The following is a 16,601-nucleotide window of genomic DNA, read 5'->3' as shown; positions in this document are numbered from 1 at the left end:
TTCCCTGGGAGTTTTCTATCTTTTCCAATTCACATTTAAGGAAGTTGTTTTCTTTTTCTTTTATCAAATTTTTCTTTTAATGAGTATGCTTTTTCTGTTCTCTCTTGCATAGCTTCTCTTTCCTTTCCCCATTATTCTTCTAGCTCTCTTTTAAGATCTTTTATAATTTCTTCTAGGAGAGCCTTGTGTGATGGGGAGCAGATTATATCCCCCTTTGTGGTTTTGTCTGGAGACTATTTAATATTAGTCTTTTCGGGTTTGGAAATTTCTCTGTATAGAAGCTATCAATAGTTAGAGTTCACTTGGCTTTTTTACTCATTTTTAATAAAAACCCTTAGGGCCTGCCTTCAGGGCAAGGAAGTTACCAGCTTCCTCTACAGAATAGGGAGAGATAGATGGACAGTAGCTGTCCTGCAAATGGGCTGCAAAGAGCAGCTGAGCTGAGGAAGTGCCCTGCAAAGAGCCCTGCAGCAAAAGTGTTACTGTTCCCCCACCCACCCACCCATTATTCCCCACTGCAGAATTGTGGCTGCTCTGGGCATAAGCCTCGGGCTGCAGAACGTGGCTGCACAGCTGTGCTTTGGTCTATGCTGAGTTACTCATTTCTGGTGCTGGGTGGATATGGCCAGGTCCTGTTAAATTCTGGCGTTTTTTGGAGTACACTCTACCTTTGGTGTTTGTGTAACTTCTCTGCTGATCTGCTGCTTTGCAACCAAAGCAGAGTAGCCAACCTGTGGTAGAATGCGCCTTGCAAATTCTTCCCCTCTTCCCTCTACACCCCATGGAGACTGCCTCTGCCCCATCTGCTCAGTGTGCTAGCCTCTGCATTCTACCTCCCTGCCTCCCCTGACCTCCACCCACAGATCAGGACAAACCTTTTTTGGCGATCTTCCAGATTATCTTTGGCTTGTAATTTGTTGTACTCCCAATATTTGTGGATTCTACCAGTCAAGCACTATTTCAGAGGCTGAATTTGGTAATTAGTAGTAAGGGTAGAAGGGGATCTTAGAATGAATCATGTGTCCTCTCCACCATCTTGACTCCACCCCCAAATGAAAGACTTTTAATAAATTATAAAATATCTTGGTAATCCATAAGCCTTTGTATATTATTTTTGGTTTATTTATTTCCTTCATAAAAAATAATAATCCTGACTACATCTTATTTGAATTTATGGAAGAAAAGGGTATGTTGAAACCCAGGTGTTGCAGAGATTCAGAATGTCAAGCCCACTTCTGAAACTTGTGGCAATGAATGAGTAAGAACTAAAGTATAAGTCTGAGGTGGAGATTTGAGTGTTTTAGCAGCAGAAACTATTCCCAGTCTTGAAGGAACATGCTTGTTATATAGTATGATAGTTTATAAAATATGTTATATTTGAAGAACTTTTTCTTTTGTCTCACTTTAACTCATATTTAAGTTTCTGAAATTTAAAGTTTTGAATGATTCTATCTTTGAATTCCCAAGGCTACTTATTAGGAACTCTGATATTTGGTATATTCATCACCCATGGTATTGGGAAGATAATAGTATAAAAGGTAAAGGGTATGATCTTGCAATGCTTTCATTATCTGGGCCTGACTTCTTGGATAGGCCAGAGCTAAATTTCTTGTATCGTCATCTCAAATTTCAGTTCCCCTCTCTCAGGAACTGCTGTTAGTTTCAGATTGTAGTCTCTTTCTTTAGAAAGGCCATACACTACAGAGACTAATAGTAACAGCTAGCTGAATGACTTCAATGAATATTTAGATAGTTCAGTTCTTATAGTCCTCTGGAGGCCATAGTGACACAGAGTTGGTCCCTTCAATTGTATGCTTTATCTACTTTGTTAAGATTTCATTTATTTGTTTATTATATTAATATTAGTGAAATTAACCTATAGTTCTCTTTCTCTTTTTTGTCTTGCCTTGTCTTGAATAATAAAACCACATTTGTCTTTTAAAAGGTGTTTAATAGAAGTCCCTCTACAAGTTATTGAGAGTTGTAGTAATGTAGGTGTTAATTGCTCTTAAACATTTGATAAAATTCACTTAAATATGTTTGGGACAGGGTTTATATAGTAGCTTTGTTTATATAAGACTTGTTCAATTTATATATCTGAGATTGTTTCATTTATTTTCTCTGTTTTGTTAATTAGGATGTTTTATGTAACAATCCATTTGCTGTTAATTTTCAGTTTTATTGGCCTGGAATTGTGTTTAGTAGTTTGATTTTTAAAATCACTTATTCACTTTTTAAAATTTGATAATTTCTTTTCTTTGTTATTTTGATCAACTAGTTATATAGCTAATCAATATCTGAGGTAGGTTGAACTCATGTTTTCCAAACACTAATTCCAGTACTCTGTGCACCAAGTCTCTTAACTGACTTACTATATGTTTTCAGAAAGAAAAATTTTCCCAGCATGCTGCCGTAGCTGCGTGCCATAAATTTTGATGTGCTTATAGTTTTCATAATCTTTTTCACTACATAGCTATTTAGTATTTCTATGATTTGTCCAGTGATCCACTTATTCGTTATTCAGGAAATCATCAAATAATCTCCACTCTTAAATAAAAAAAAAAAGTAAAGGCATTTTTTGAAATGGTACAAGAAGCAATAGTTATTAGGTTTCATAAAGACATACTTGATTAGGAAAGTAAATATAAATAGTAGTTGGAGTACACAGGTAGAAGAGCATATAGCATAGAGAGTACTTGTGGCTAGGGTAAATAGTGGAGTAATATTTCATGTTTCTGATTCAGTGCTTTTGCTGTTTTCTTAAGAGGTTATACTATTTCTATAAATCTCATTCCCCACTATATTAGTATCATAATCACTGACTGATAACATTCAAATTATGTGTGCTGTTGGACTGAACACTGCTTTCTCACATATTTGCCCAACACTATTAGCTATCTTAAACTTCTGACTCATGAAATGTTTAACATTTTCTAGGGAAAGAGAAAGCCTTGCCATATTCTTTTAGCCTAAAGACTATAGATTTCCTATACCCTTCCCATCACAGCTCTTTTTTTTGTTTGTTTTAACATTTTAAGATGTTTTGTTTTGTTTTGTTTTCAATCATCAAGCATTTGTTTTATGGGGGATGATGGATAGGGGACACACTGGTAATAAGCACATTCACACAAAATAAAATCCTGCATTAGCCATTTGCAAAAATGTATATCTCATTCTGAACTTTGAATCTTTCACCTTTGTGTTAGGAAATAGATAGTTGCTTTATATTGATCTTTGAGGATGGTGGCTGATCTCTGCATTGGTATAGTTAGGTCTTTTAAAGTTTTTTGGTTTTATAGTTACTGTTTAAATTTCTTCCCTGGTTCAGATATCTTCATTTTTTAAAGGTTCATATGGAGGGATGAAAAATAGGTGAGAGTGGAGGAGGTAATAGAGGAAGTAATTTGCTAGAAAAAGCCGAGATAGAATGGATTCACTTGTGCAGAGAGAGAGGGGATTGCCTTTCTGTGGAAAAGGACCTGATTATTATCCAGTGTTGACGAAGACAAAAGTGGCAGAAGGCATTTAAGGTAAGTGTGTTGAGGAGGAGAGGAGAAGTATTTCTTAATCAGTGGTTTCAATTTTTTTCAATGAAACTTGAAGTATACTTCTCAGTCGAGATGGTGGGAAGAGAGTGTATCATGGTAAGAAGAGATGAAAAAAAAAAAAGGCTATTTTGGTGAATGAGATAGTGGGTTAATTAGAGAGATATAAAAGAGCTGTCTTGTTGCAGCAAGGCCTTGGTTGAGATTATGTAACAAATTTTTAGCAAATACAGTCATAAGTTTTATGATTTTCTCTGCCTTTGAATTCAGCAGGAGTGAGGTCAGCAGATGGTGGTATTGATTTATGGCTATCTAAGGATTGGAAGGGTAAGATTGGCATTAGGATTAAGGAGAAGAGGGAGGGAGTGGAGAAGAGAACAGTGTATAATTCACCTGGTTTATTACAAAATAAAGTACAGTGTAGCCAGTGGCTTGGTGTGATGGTCTAGGAATGAACTAAGGATATCATGTCATGGTAAGGATGAAGGATATAGTTTGAAATTGCAAGGCAAAGGGAGAAGTGTTATGACAGCTGGTTGGTTTATAAATATGGAAGTGGCATATTTGTTAGTAATGATGAAATTATGATTATAACCATTTGTAATTGAGGTGGGGGTGGAGTAGTAGTTTGTGGCAAATGTACAATTTGAGGAACTGACAAGTAAAAGTGTTTAAGGGAGTACCAAACGTAGGTTGAAGTCCCCTAATACAAAGACAGGAATTGAAGAGGAGAGAGAGATTGTGAACCAGTTCCCAAACTAGTTGAGAAAAGAAAGGGAGTGGCCTAGAGCATGATGGGTAATAGCTACAAGAATTTTGCTTGGGCAGAATATGTGGATTGAGTGAACCTCAGAAGAAGAAGAAGTCATTAAGTGATGCACATAGAAGAAGAGCTTGAAAGTGGCAGTGGGGAATAAGCAGTATTCCAACTTCCCCATTTCCTATAGTAGATTGGGAAAATGAGTGAAAGTACGGCCAGTGCTAGAAAGAGTGGCTGGCTAGTATGTGTCATCAGGAAGGAGCTAGGTCTCAATGAGAAGCAGAATATGAAAGGAGTGAGAAAGGAGATTTAAGATGAATATTTGTTACCTACTGAGCATACATTCTAAAGATGTAAGTTAGAAGAGGTGTGGTTGTTTTCCAATGAATTATTGTGAAGACTAGATTGAATGGAATTGGAGTAAGAGAAATAGTGTAAACACAGAGAATGAGGTTTTTGTTTTCTGGTTAGTTTTCTGGAGGTCTTTGGACCAGCCTCTTTTCAGCAGAGTAATCACCAGGAGAATAATAGCCGGGTGTTAAAGTCCAAATTCTTTTATTATTTCCTTCACAGTCCCTGGCCAGCTTTCCTGAGGTCCTCCGAAATGTGTCTTGGTTTCTGTGGAGGGGGCAGGAGGACTGCCAGGACGATCTCTATCTTGAAGTCTCTCTCAGTCCGAGGGCTTGTGCTCCAGCCTCCAGCCACCACAAAGGTGAGAGATACAATGAATGTCTCTCCTTGGCTTCAAGAGCTTGAGCTCCTGGCTCCAGGGCTCTGTCTTCTCTGAGTCTGTCTCCAAGCCCCTTCTCTGGCTGAGTTTGTCCCAGTTTATATGCAGTATACTGAGTATAAGCCAATCATTATATCACTAGGGAACCATTATTTGTTGTAAGATTAATTCAATCATGTTGAACTTGGAGAACTATTATTCACCATGCTAAACTAGAAAACCATTGTCTTATCAATTCCACTGACTTTAACACCTTGTTGTAAGAATCCTTGTTTCAAGTACAGAGTTCTGGTCCATAAGATGTTTCAATAATGACAGGCTTGGGTTAAGGATTATTGGGATGGGGAGGAAGGGAACTGAGGTTGAGAGTGGGGGGTGATGTGGGGATAATGAGGAAAGAATTTATTAAATACCTACTGTGTGCCAGACACCATGCTAAATGCTTCAAAAATATTATATTGTTAGATCCTCACAATGACCTTGAGAAGTAGGTGCTATTGAATATTATAGCCCATTTTATAGTTGAGTAAACTGAGGTAGACAGATTTAGTAAATGTCTAAAGTCATCTTTGAACTCAGGTCATCTAGGCCCAGTGTTCTACTTTGTCACTTACTTGGCATATGACTGGATTTTTTGTTTAGTCATTTTTAGTTGTGTCTAACCCCATTGTGTTATCACCCCATTTGGGGGTTTTCTTGGCCAAGATACTGTAATGATTTGCCATTTCTTACTCCTGCTTATTTTATACTTAAGGAAACTGAGGCAATCAGGGTCACATAGCTAGTAAATGTCATGTCAGATTTAAGAAGATTTAGGAAGAGGAATCTTCCTCTCTCCAGGCCCACTCTGCTATGCCACCTATAGCTGTTTGGGAGTTTGTTAATTATTGCCTAATGATTAACATAAAGTTATTAGCATCATCAGACTGTCTGCCTCAGGACTAATGTCTTCCATAGATATTAGGCAGCTCAATTAACAGAAACCTATGGGGAAAACTACCCAAATAACTTTTTTTCCCCTGCAGTTAGGCCAGGCTAGGAGTTAGATGGAGGGAGCAAGAGAGAAGTTCTCTGTCCTCTGCAGGCATAAAGGGTTCTTTTTTGATTGAACACAAACAGATTCAGTTACCCTGCCACAAGCCTGCCTCAATATACACCATTTCAAAAACATACCATTTAGCTCTCCGATCTGGCCATCTTGACATTTTTCTTCTCTCCCTTTTCTCTCCATCTCCCTCCAGTAGCTGTTTTTGTTTTTTCTTCTTGATCAGGACTTTATAATCAAATAAATGTTATTCTTGAAAAGGCCGTGTAAATTAACTGCCTTATGAATCAACTGGCCACCTTTGTGACCCTTTTCTGGTTACCACTCATTTATGGGTATTCTTTAAGTAGAATTTATGCTCTTTCCTGGTAAGGATTGTCTCATTTTTATATTTGTGTCTCTAACAGGTAATATAGATGGTGGCACATTTTAAGTGCTTAATAAATGTACTTTTACTCATTCACTTGTAGAAGTTATTTAGTCATTTTGATTGTTTTCCATGTACTCTCTTATTAAGTGGTAAACCTTGATTCCTTTTTTTTCCCTTTTCCCCCCTATTTCCCCCCAGTAAATATAGTCTTTAATTTTCAATAGTATTTTATTTTTTTTTAGATACATGCAAAGATAGTTTTTAACATTTCATTTTTGTAAGACTCTGTATTCCAATTTTTTCTCCATCCTTTCATTGCCTTTTCCCTCCCCAAGACAGCAATCTGATATAAGTTAAATATGTGCAGATTTTAAAAACATTTCCATATTTGTCAGTGCAAGAAAAATCAAAACAAAAGCGAAAAAAAGGTGAAAAGACTGTTTCAATGATTTTTTACTCTTTAAAGTTCTATCAAGAGGGGGATGGCATTTTCCATCCCAAGTCTGTTGGGTAGACTTATCTTAATCACTGCATTTTTTGGGGAAGAGCCAAGTCCCTCACAATCATCACATAGTCTTGTTATTGTGTATAGTGTTCTCCTAGTTCTCACTTCACTCAGTTCAGTTTATTAAGTCTTTCCAGGCTTTTCTGAAATCAACCTGCTCATCATTTCTTATACAACAATAATACCATAACTTATTCAGTCATTTGATTGGGCATCCGCTCAATTTCCAGTTCCTTGCCCATTACAAAATGGACTGCTACAAAGAAACAATTTTGCACATGTGGGTGTCACCATGATTAAACCTAGACATGGTTATATTCTTATACTATCCCAATGCCATGGCTGTGATTCACACTAATTCTTCTCAATTTGTATGAACATTTTTTTTTTAGTATCCATTGCACATGTGCTCTGTGCATGTGCCTTCTAAGGTTTGATACAAACACAAAAATATTTTAATTTTTTATTTTCAAGGAGTTTATATTCTGCTGGGAATATAAAACATAAAGTAGGGAGATTGAGAGCCCCAAGCTGCCTTTGATAAAGTGAAGTTCCCTGGTCCAGGTGAGCTTTATTTTTGAATACTAAAGGAAGTGGAAAGAATTGTAAGAGTGGATTACTGAAACACTGAGTTTTGTTTAAAAGATTATTGAGATAGCAGAAGTACCATAGGATTGGAGAAGGGCAAAAGTTCCAATTTTAAAAAACAGAAATGAGAGAATATACAAACATCAATACTAAATATATATTATCAGTATATCATCAGTACTATAAATATGTATACATATATGCACCAAAGGGCATAGTATCTATTTAAAGAAAAATTACAGAAATAAATAATAAAACCTGAATAGCTGGAGACCTCATTATATACCCTTTAGGATCCTAACAGATTTAATTAAAAGAATAAATTAAAAACCTGAATAAAAGTTTTTTTAAAATTATGTCATAGATCTATAGTGACTAATAAATGGGAATAGAAAGTACTGTACCTAGTTTTAAGCATTTAATAATACATTTACCAAAAAAAAAAATATGAATTTGTTTTAAGGAAAAACAGTGAATACATCTTTTATTGACTATGATGTAATAAGCACCATAAGATTAATTGGATTCTGTACAATTAGCCTAAAGAATAGGTGGGTCAAAAATGTAAAAACATATAATTTGATCAAAGAATGCAACAAATAAGACAACATATAAACATTGTTTTGGATTTAACTGTTGTTTATCCTTCATTTTCAAAAAGGACCATTGACATCACAGGTGATATCTTGACTCTCATGTGAATTGGATTTAAGAGAAGTATAAAGTCATCAGCCTCAGTTTCCCAGAATCTTCAAAGTCCAATGTCAAGACAAAAGTTAAGGTAAACTGTCATTGGTAATTTTGGAGAGATCAATTTCAGTAGAATAATAACAGAAGCAGGATTTTAAGGGATTCAGAAGAGAGTGAAAGGAGAAAAAGTGGAGAATGTTATTGTTATAACCTTTTCAAGGAGTTTAGCCACAAAAGACAGAAGAGATAAAGGACAATAGTGGGTATGGAAGGATAAGCTGAAGTTTTTTTGAGGATGAGAGCTATGTGGTCATGTTTATAAGTAGTGGGAATTGAGCCAGTAGATGAGTGTAAAGGGCTGAAACTCTTAAAAGCTGTGCTTGAATCAGACAATCAAGCATTTAAGGCTAATTACCTATTGGACAATGACTATTAGCATATGTTTGGGAAAATGGCCTTTCTCACTGTTCTGTGCTGGCTTGATGTTTTGGTGTATACAGATAATCGTATAGCAGAATTAGGAGAAGGAAGGTTGGTGGAAAGTTTGTGGCAGTTTTGTCTGTCTCCTTCACTTCTCCTCCTAAAAGACCAAGGACTTTTGCTTATCCTGACTCTGGCTGATCCTGAGATCTCCAGGGAGCTAGCACGGAATTTACAGATGAGGAGAGATTGAAAATAAGAAATAAGAGTGGGGATAATAAGGAGGGCAATCTGTTGGAAGAGAGGGAATGGACTGCAACTCCTTAGTAATAAATTAGCCCTGATAAGGAATAAGCCCACCTTCTCATATATAAAATGGGAGAAGATGGCAGAAAAAATATAGGAGTGATATATAAGATGAGGAAGATGACAGAAGAGGGGATTCACATCTAAAAACTTCAGTTTTTTTTCTGTGAAATATGAAGCAAAGTTCTCAACTGAAAAGGTGAGAGAGGAACAATGGGAGGTTTGAGGAGGGATTGAAAAAGTCTCAAGGAAATGTTGTTAAAAATGGGATTAGTGAATTGTTAAGGCTGGTACTTGAAGGATTGCTTATTAGCAGTGAGGCCCATTTGAGGTTTTAGCACAAATTTTTAGTGCACTCAATCAGAATGATTGTGTGATTTTCTCCTTAAGTAGCACATGTAAGAGCAAAGATGGCAAATGGTGGGGATGATCCAAGGCTAGGATTTGGCAGGACATAAGTGGTAAAATGACAAAGGGCAGGAATTCAAGAGAAGAGGACAATTTAGAGTTTGATTGGTTTACCAAGAGTCCTAGATAGGGAAAGAATTGAGGAGTCAAGGAATTGGAGGCCATGATATGGACAAAAGTAGTAAGAATAAATGAAAAGTCAAATACATTTTGGCGAGATAAGATAATTTTAAGTAACATTTATTGCTATCTTAAACAAGGAAAAGGTCACAGTGTGAGACATTATATTTACTCTTAGCAGAAAATAATTATTTAACCTCCTAAAGCTACTTGATTTCTTTTTTGGCTGTTTCCCTCAAGTACTCTCTACTAGGTAATCATAAGTGACCTGAAATTATCAAAAAGACCTATCTCATCTATTCAGTACCATAATCCCTTCAGCATGAGAAAGTATAGTACTACCCTTGGATGGCTTAATATGTTTTTTCTTTAGTTTCATTGATATTTCTTGTCTATTCCTCCTCAGCCTTTTCTTTTCTTTTCTTTTCTTTTCTTTTCTTTTCTTTTCTTTTCTTTTCTTTTCTTTTCTTTTCTTTTCTTTTCATTATTATTTCAGTAGCATATTCTAGTTTCTGATATCTGATTTCATTATCTTAGGGATGAAGATACAATGAACTGTGGAACACTATGTACACTATCATACACAGGCTGCATATAAATTATATTCGCAGAATTTTTTTTTTCTTTCAGAAATATCAAAAGTATATCAGGAAAGTACAGTCATTTTACTTTGTAAGGTTTGAGGGAAAATGTTTTAATTGACTGGAGAATCATAGACAACTCCCTGAAGAAATGCTAGCTATTTGTTTAGCCCTTTAAAATAACTTAGGAAAAAATAATTATTAGCAGAAAATGCTTGCGTTTGAATTTTGATTTTGAGCTTTACCAGCCATGTGATCATAAGAAATAATTTCACTGACTATTTCTACTTCTCAGTATCTCTGCTTCATGGGAATATTGTGAACATCACATGAGAAGGATATCATCTCCAAACCTTGCCCGACTTCTATACTGGGTAATCTCATCACCCTGCCAACTACACAAAAGGAGAATCAGACCCAGGCCTGGCCATGGAAAATATAGATAGAGGAATTCTAGATAAAAGAGTTTAAACTTACAAAGACTTATATTAGGATGGTGGCAATTGTAAGAGAGTTGAAAATTTACTTATTGATGAAGCTATGCCTTCTTTTAGTTATTTATCGAAATTTTCTAAGCAAACAGGGCTTAAAGGCAGGTAATCAAGTGCTTAATTACTCTCTTAATTTAGAACATACATGATTAAATACTAGATAACCAGTGAATAAATATATTTTTGTAAACCTCTATAGCAAAAACAAAATTGCAATTTCCAAAATGGCTTGCTATCAGCTAACTTCCTTCTCCGTTCCTCCTCCTTCCCTCCCCTCCCCCGCTCCAATTAACAGTTTAAATTGTGAACATTTAATACTTACCCATTTCTTAGGAATGGTTTTCACTAAGACTTTCATTGAGTTAGGAACTAATATCTTTCTTTTACTTTTTTTTCCCCTCTTTGTATTAAAAGGCTGTCGTTTCCGTTGGTCATATTCTATACCAGCACATAATTTATAGTGTGTAAAAACTCTTGTTCTTTAGAAGAAAGATATGGAGTAATCACTTTGATGTGGAATTTTGAATACAAACTTAATTAACCTAGAGGTAGTTTCTGTTAATTAATTATTAGATCTTCCTGTTAAAAATAATATTGGGAAATTTTAGCATACATGGATAATAGGATTTCTCCTCTTTTAGTAGTACTTTATATTTAAAAAGTTAAATAGATTTCACTTATTCTGACTACATTTGATTAGCATTTAAATGAAATTGACAACTCCAGACTATTTTTACAATTCATGTAACGTATAAGGCTCAGAACTTCATCAAAATTGATATTTAAATTAGTATTTACATACTTTTTCCTGAGTTTCTTTATGTATGAATATTAAAGAATATATTTTTCAAATTTTGATTATATTAATACTATTTGCTAATTTATTTTTCTTTAATAAATTGCAGCTGGACATTTGTTACTTTGGATTCTAAAATAATGTCAGCATGGCAAGGTTTCGAAGAAGAACGTGCATCATTTTGTCACTTTTTATTTTGTTTATTTGCTCCCTGATGATGGCTTTGAAAACTTTGAGACCTGATAGAGCTGTTTTTGGGGATCCATTTGGACTTGACCTTCTACCAGAACTTCGCCAACGCAAAGTCCACTTAGAAACTAAACCTGACATGCCAAATGGTGCCAGGGATGATAGCATAACACACAGCAAGAATATAAAGAGTGTTGCTGCCAATAACCTAAAAATTCCAGTGGTTCCTGAGATAAACATGGAAGACTTTCCGTCCCCTAACTATAATTTTCATGTGTTTTACTATACTTGGTATGGAAATCCACAATTTGATGGTAAATATTTACATTGGAATCATCCCATCTTGCCACATTGGGATCCTAAAATTGCTAAAAATTATCCAGAGGGCATCCACATTCCTCCAGATGACATTGGTTCCAACTTTTACCCTGAGTTGGGAACTTACAGCTCCAGAGACGCTAACATCATAGAGACTCATATGAGACAAATGCGCTCGGCTTCAATTGGTAATGATTTCTTTATTTGTTATTTTCATTTGGTTGTGTCAATACATTGATATTAGACTTTATATATTGGTAATCATATTCTAGTTTATAAGGTATCTTTATGTGTAAAGGCATTTATGGGATAGTAGAAAGATTTCTGGAACTAGATATAGAAAATCTGAATTTTAATCCCAATTCTGACAGTAACTTTGGCCAAATCACTTAAGATACTTAAGTTCCTCATGATATAGTGGAAAGAATACTGGATTTAAGAGTTACAGGAAAGAACCAGATCAAAACCCGGTGCTGTTAGCTAACCCTAAAAAGAACACTTCTTCTACCTGGGTTTGAGCCCTTACTTGTAAAATTAAGAGGTTAAACTAGATGATTTCTATGTACCCTCTCAACTCTAAATTCCTGATCCTATGATGTCTTATGTAGGGATATTACTTTCATTATTTACCTCCCAGAGCTTTTGTGAAGAAAGTCTTTTATAAACACTTTAAAATGTTATTGCTGTTGTTGTTGTGACCCTAACCGAAATTAAAACCTTTTGACTTATAGTCAGTTTTCTCAAAACCCAGGGGAAATTACCTTTCAGGACTGTTGCTAGTTATACAAATTCTGTTTCTTTTCCATTTTTTTCTTCTGTTCTTTTCATTCTGCATATTTAAAAAATTATTTAATAGTGCCAGAGAGAAGGTAGAAGTAATAAATTTCAAATTAGTTAATGATGTGCCTATTTTTACTTGATTTAATAAAAGGTGTGGTATAAAAAGTTGACAGTGACAAGAAAAAAATTTGTAATGTGATTTAAATTTTTCTAATTCAGGTTGCTTCAAGTATTTCTTTTGAATGCATTGAATGTTTTTCAAAAGAATCCTATTGAAAATCTCTTTTGTAAAGTAAATAATTATTCTTAATTTTTCGCTATGTAAATCTCAATTTTTAGAACTTCGACATTCTCTAAGATAATAATCTTAAAAATTTAGAAATTTACCTTACTTTAAGTGAATTCTCAAGTGGAGGAAAAAACAACTTGGAACTCTTAGGGAATCTGAAGGTTTCAAAGTAAAGGTGTGAATAAGTTATGAGAAACAGTAACCATGTTCCAGACAGAATCAGCCTATTAAGCAGTGGCCTATCTGTCCCCAAATTCCTGTTATATTATTGTAATATCATCAATTAAATATTTTGGAATTATGAACATCTATTAAAAGCACTTATCTCTTAAAGGGAGCTTTATGAACTTGATATGGGATCTTTCAAGATAAAAGTAGGGAGGATCTGGGAAGTTGATATAGTCTGATTTGCCAGCTTGGGGGAGCATGAGCAGAAAGAGTTAGAGTCTTTACATTCAGCATTAAAAATGGTATAAAGAAGTCAGGACAGCTGGGATGTTTAGAAAATGAAGAGGATTAATTTTGAGTTGAGGAGTGGGTTGGGATGGAATCGTGATAGTGAAGAAATAAGTTTGAGTTCTCTAACTCACACACAGTAGTGTGAATTATGATTTCTAACAGGTAGTTAGACATAGTAGCATAGCACTAACTCCTCCAAATCATGTCAACAAGCAGTAGCAGTCTCAGGACATGAAAGCAGTAGATTTAAGCAACTCTTGTTTTCTCTCCTAGATGTACAGGACAGCTGGGGGGGTTCTCCCTTTTGAGAGAATCTTATGCTGTTAACAATACTTTGAATACACTAATGATATAGCTTAATATTAGAATTTAAATCTCTGTCTTCACATTTTACTATCATCTAATTATTACTTTCAAAAATACAAAATATCATGATAAAAAATTATCTATTCACCAATTGATAATCTGGAGCCTGAACTTTGAGCCTTGTGTTAATGTATAAGCAGTAAAAAAATCTTTTAAATATCATAACCTGACATGAAAATACAATGTTATGTAGAAACAGAAAATCATCTTGTGGGTTGTTCTTTACTATATCTTCAATATACAGCTATTATAGTCTGAATATGTAATTGCATCCAAATCTTAGTATTAAACTAAATTTTCGGGAAATGACTAGATAGCTTTGTAATATTTATTGTGGTTGCAATAACTGTAAAATGTTGACAGTTTGGTCATTGGTTCCTCTACTTCTTTAAAAACTCATCTGCTCTTAATGGTAATTCTCAGAATTGCTGAAGATTGAACTGCAGAATAATCTTAAGTATAACCTTTCTGGCATGTGAAGTGAGCACAGTTGTTCAATTATTTGAATATTCCTTGCATTGCCTTTCTTTAGGATTGGGAAGTAAACTGATTTTTTTTCAATGCCTTGGCCATTGTTTGTCTAAATTTGCTGTCTGTCCTATTGAGTGCAACACTTTCACACCATAATCTCTTAGAATTTCAGCTTAGCTGGAATCTTTATTATCTTTATTAACAGTGCTTCCTAAGGCCCATTTAACTTCATTCTCAAGGATATCTGTCTCAAGATTCATGTGGGCAAATGGTACCTGATTTTAATAGACTAAATTCTTAGACATTTGAAGTAAAAAAATACATGTGACATTTAAAAAACAACAACAGCCAGTTGTGAGAGTTGAACCAGTTTTGATTCTATCTTTAAATGCATTTTTTTAATAGAAATATACTTTATTTGATTCTAACATTCAGTAGTAATATGAATGAATTACACTATGATACCACAGAGTTTCTATCTGTATAATATAACAAAGACCAGCTTGATACTTTGCTTTCAAGCTAGGAAACTCTCTGTATTAATTATATTTCACAATCTTAAATATTTTTAGCCAAAGTATGGTAGATAAAATATAAGCATAAATGTTACATTGAATTATTTAAAATAAACCATTCAAAATTACCATAACTTGTAAAGTAATAGCACTTTTTTTTGCCTGTTCTACTCCTTCCATTGACCCTGAGCAATCCCTTTAACCTCATTGGGTCTCAGTTACTTTACCTTTAAAATGGAGATAATATTTTACCTACTTGACTGCTAAAATAATCTCTGGACATCTTTCTTAGCCTCAGGACCTTTGAATGATTTCCTTCTCATAGATTCATAAGATTATATGTTTATAGTTGAAGGGGACTTTAGAGCTCACTGATTCCAACTTCTTTTTACATTTAGGAAACTGAGGTTTAGATGAAATGTCTTGCTCATGGATAGTGTGAGATGGGATTTCAATCCCACTTTTCCTAGCTTCATATCTAATCTAATCTACTATCTGTTGTATTGTAGCTTTGCTATTAGACTTATAATGCCTATTTTGAAACCCCTTAATTCCTACATCAGGAAGATTAGAAACATGATTGCATCATTTATTATACTGTCATGTTGTTATTCTAGGATTATCAGTAAGATTCTATTTTCTACTTAAGTAGAAAAAAATCTCAGTTTACTACTTTACAACTAAAAAATTATTTTAACTTTTCTTCTTCATTTCTATTGTCCTTCATAATAGTTATTTTAAAAAACTGGAACTAGAAATCAGCATTAGATTATTTGTTAAAATAATCATATCCTTTCTTTCAAAAGGTCAGAATTCTAATTTCTGGACCTGGTGACTTAGAAAACCATGAAATGAAGTGGTAGAAATGGAAAATATAATTAGATGAACTACATTTTCAAGTTTAAATGTCACTTATTAAATGTCACCTAATTTGATGATGTCCTTAAAGTTCTGTTGTGGAATAATTGCATTTGTAATAAGCTTATTTTTATTTATGTATTCTTTGGATGAGATATAACTCTGCCTCTCAGGTAAGTTTAAAACCTTTTGTGCATTATTGCTTGTGCTATCAGAGCTCATAGTTTTCCTGTTTTAAATGTGCTGAAGTGCACCCAGATTGGGTGCTTGATTCAAGGCAGTTTTTTAAATGGAAATTCTCAAGAAGTTGGCAGTGAAAAGCCCCATACCATTTTATTCTTCCTTTGTATACTAATATTCCTTTTAGCATTAGGAGAAGGCATTTGAAGATATTCTTTCTAGAATCTTTTCTCCAAAATTTTTTTAGCTAGGAGTTCACAGGGCTTAGCTATCCCTTGTTTCAGATTTAATTTCTAAGAGAAATATTAACTAGACAAATAAGGAGAATTTTTGTTCTTTAGAGTTAAATGTCTCCATGTTCCTTTGTATGTAGCTTTTTAGATATCCACCTGTCTCCCAGTCTACTGCATTTAATCAATCAAGTTCTCAATCAAGAAGTATTTATTAAGTGCCTACTATGTTCCTGGCACTCTGGGAATAGAAGGAAAAAAGCAATACTTTTCTTCCCCTTGAGGAGCTTATAGAAGCAGATTTAAGATTCATGTTGGAGGTGGCACTTGAGCTGAGTTTTGAAGGAAATAAAGTACATTCCAAGCATGTTGGGGCATAGCAACACATTAATACAGAAATGGAAATAAGAGTATTATTTGTAAGAAACAGTAAAAGGCTAAACTGACTGGATTGTGGAGTGATTAAAGTACATAGTTGTGAGAAATAATAGTTATGTTCCCATACAGAGGAAAACTAGAAGTCTGGAACCAGAAGCCCAGAGGAGGGAAGCAGGGAAGCTCCTGAAACCAGTTGAAACTATATGGAAAAGT

General features: G+C 34.5%; 1 protein-coding gene across 6 annotated transcripts in view; it reads left to right on the top strand.

The window, feature by feature from the left end:
• Nucleotides 1–16,601, top strand: part of MANEA (mannosidase endo-alpha) — a 68,416-nt gene that overhangs the window by 10,117 nt on the left and 41,698 nt on the right. Inside the window, exons 2-5 of one of the 6 annotated variants that reach the window (XM_031964513.1) lie at nucleotides 4,879–5,017; nucleotides 8,205–8,324; nucleotides 10,364–10,442; nucleotides 11,465–12,050. In XM_031964513.1, coding sequence (XP_031820373.1) covers nucleotides 11,504–12,050 — 547 coding nt within the window. In that variant the 5' untranslated portion in view covers nucleotides 4,879–5,017; nucleotides 8,205–8,324; nucleotides 10,364–10,442; nucleotides 11,465–11,503. Of the gene's footprint in view, nucleotides 1–4,878; nucleotides 5,018–7,399; nucleotides 7,520–8,204; nucleotides 8,325–10,363; nucleotides 10,443–11,464; nucleotides 12,051–16,601 lie in introns of those variants that run through there. The other 5 variants (XM_003769299.4, XM_031964514.1, XM_031964512.1 and 2 more) reach the window with 5 other exon arrangements.

This window comes from Sarcophilus harrisii, chromosome 4 (genome assembly GCF_902635505.1).
Source record: "Sarcophilus harrisii chromosome 4, mSarHar1.11, whole genome shotgun sequence".
Taxonomy (NCBI): Eukaryota; Metazoa; Chordata; class Mammalia; order Dasyuromorphia; family Dasyuridae; genus Sarcophilus; species Sarcophilus harrisii.
Note: the sequence above shows the minus strand (reverse complement) of the source record. Positions and strands in the feature narration are given on the sequence as shown.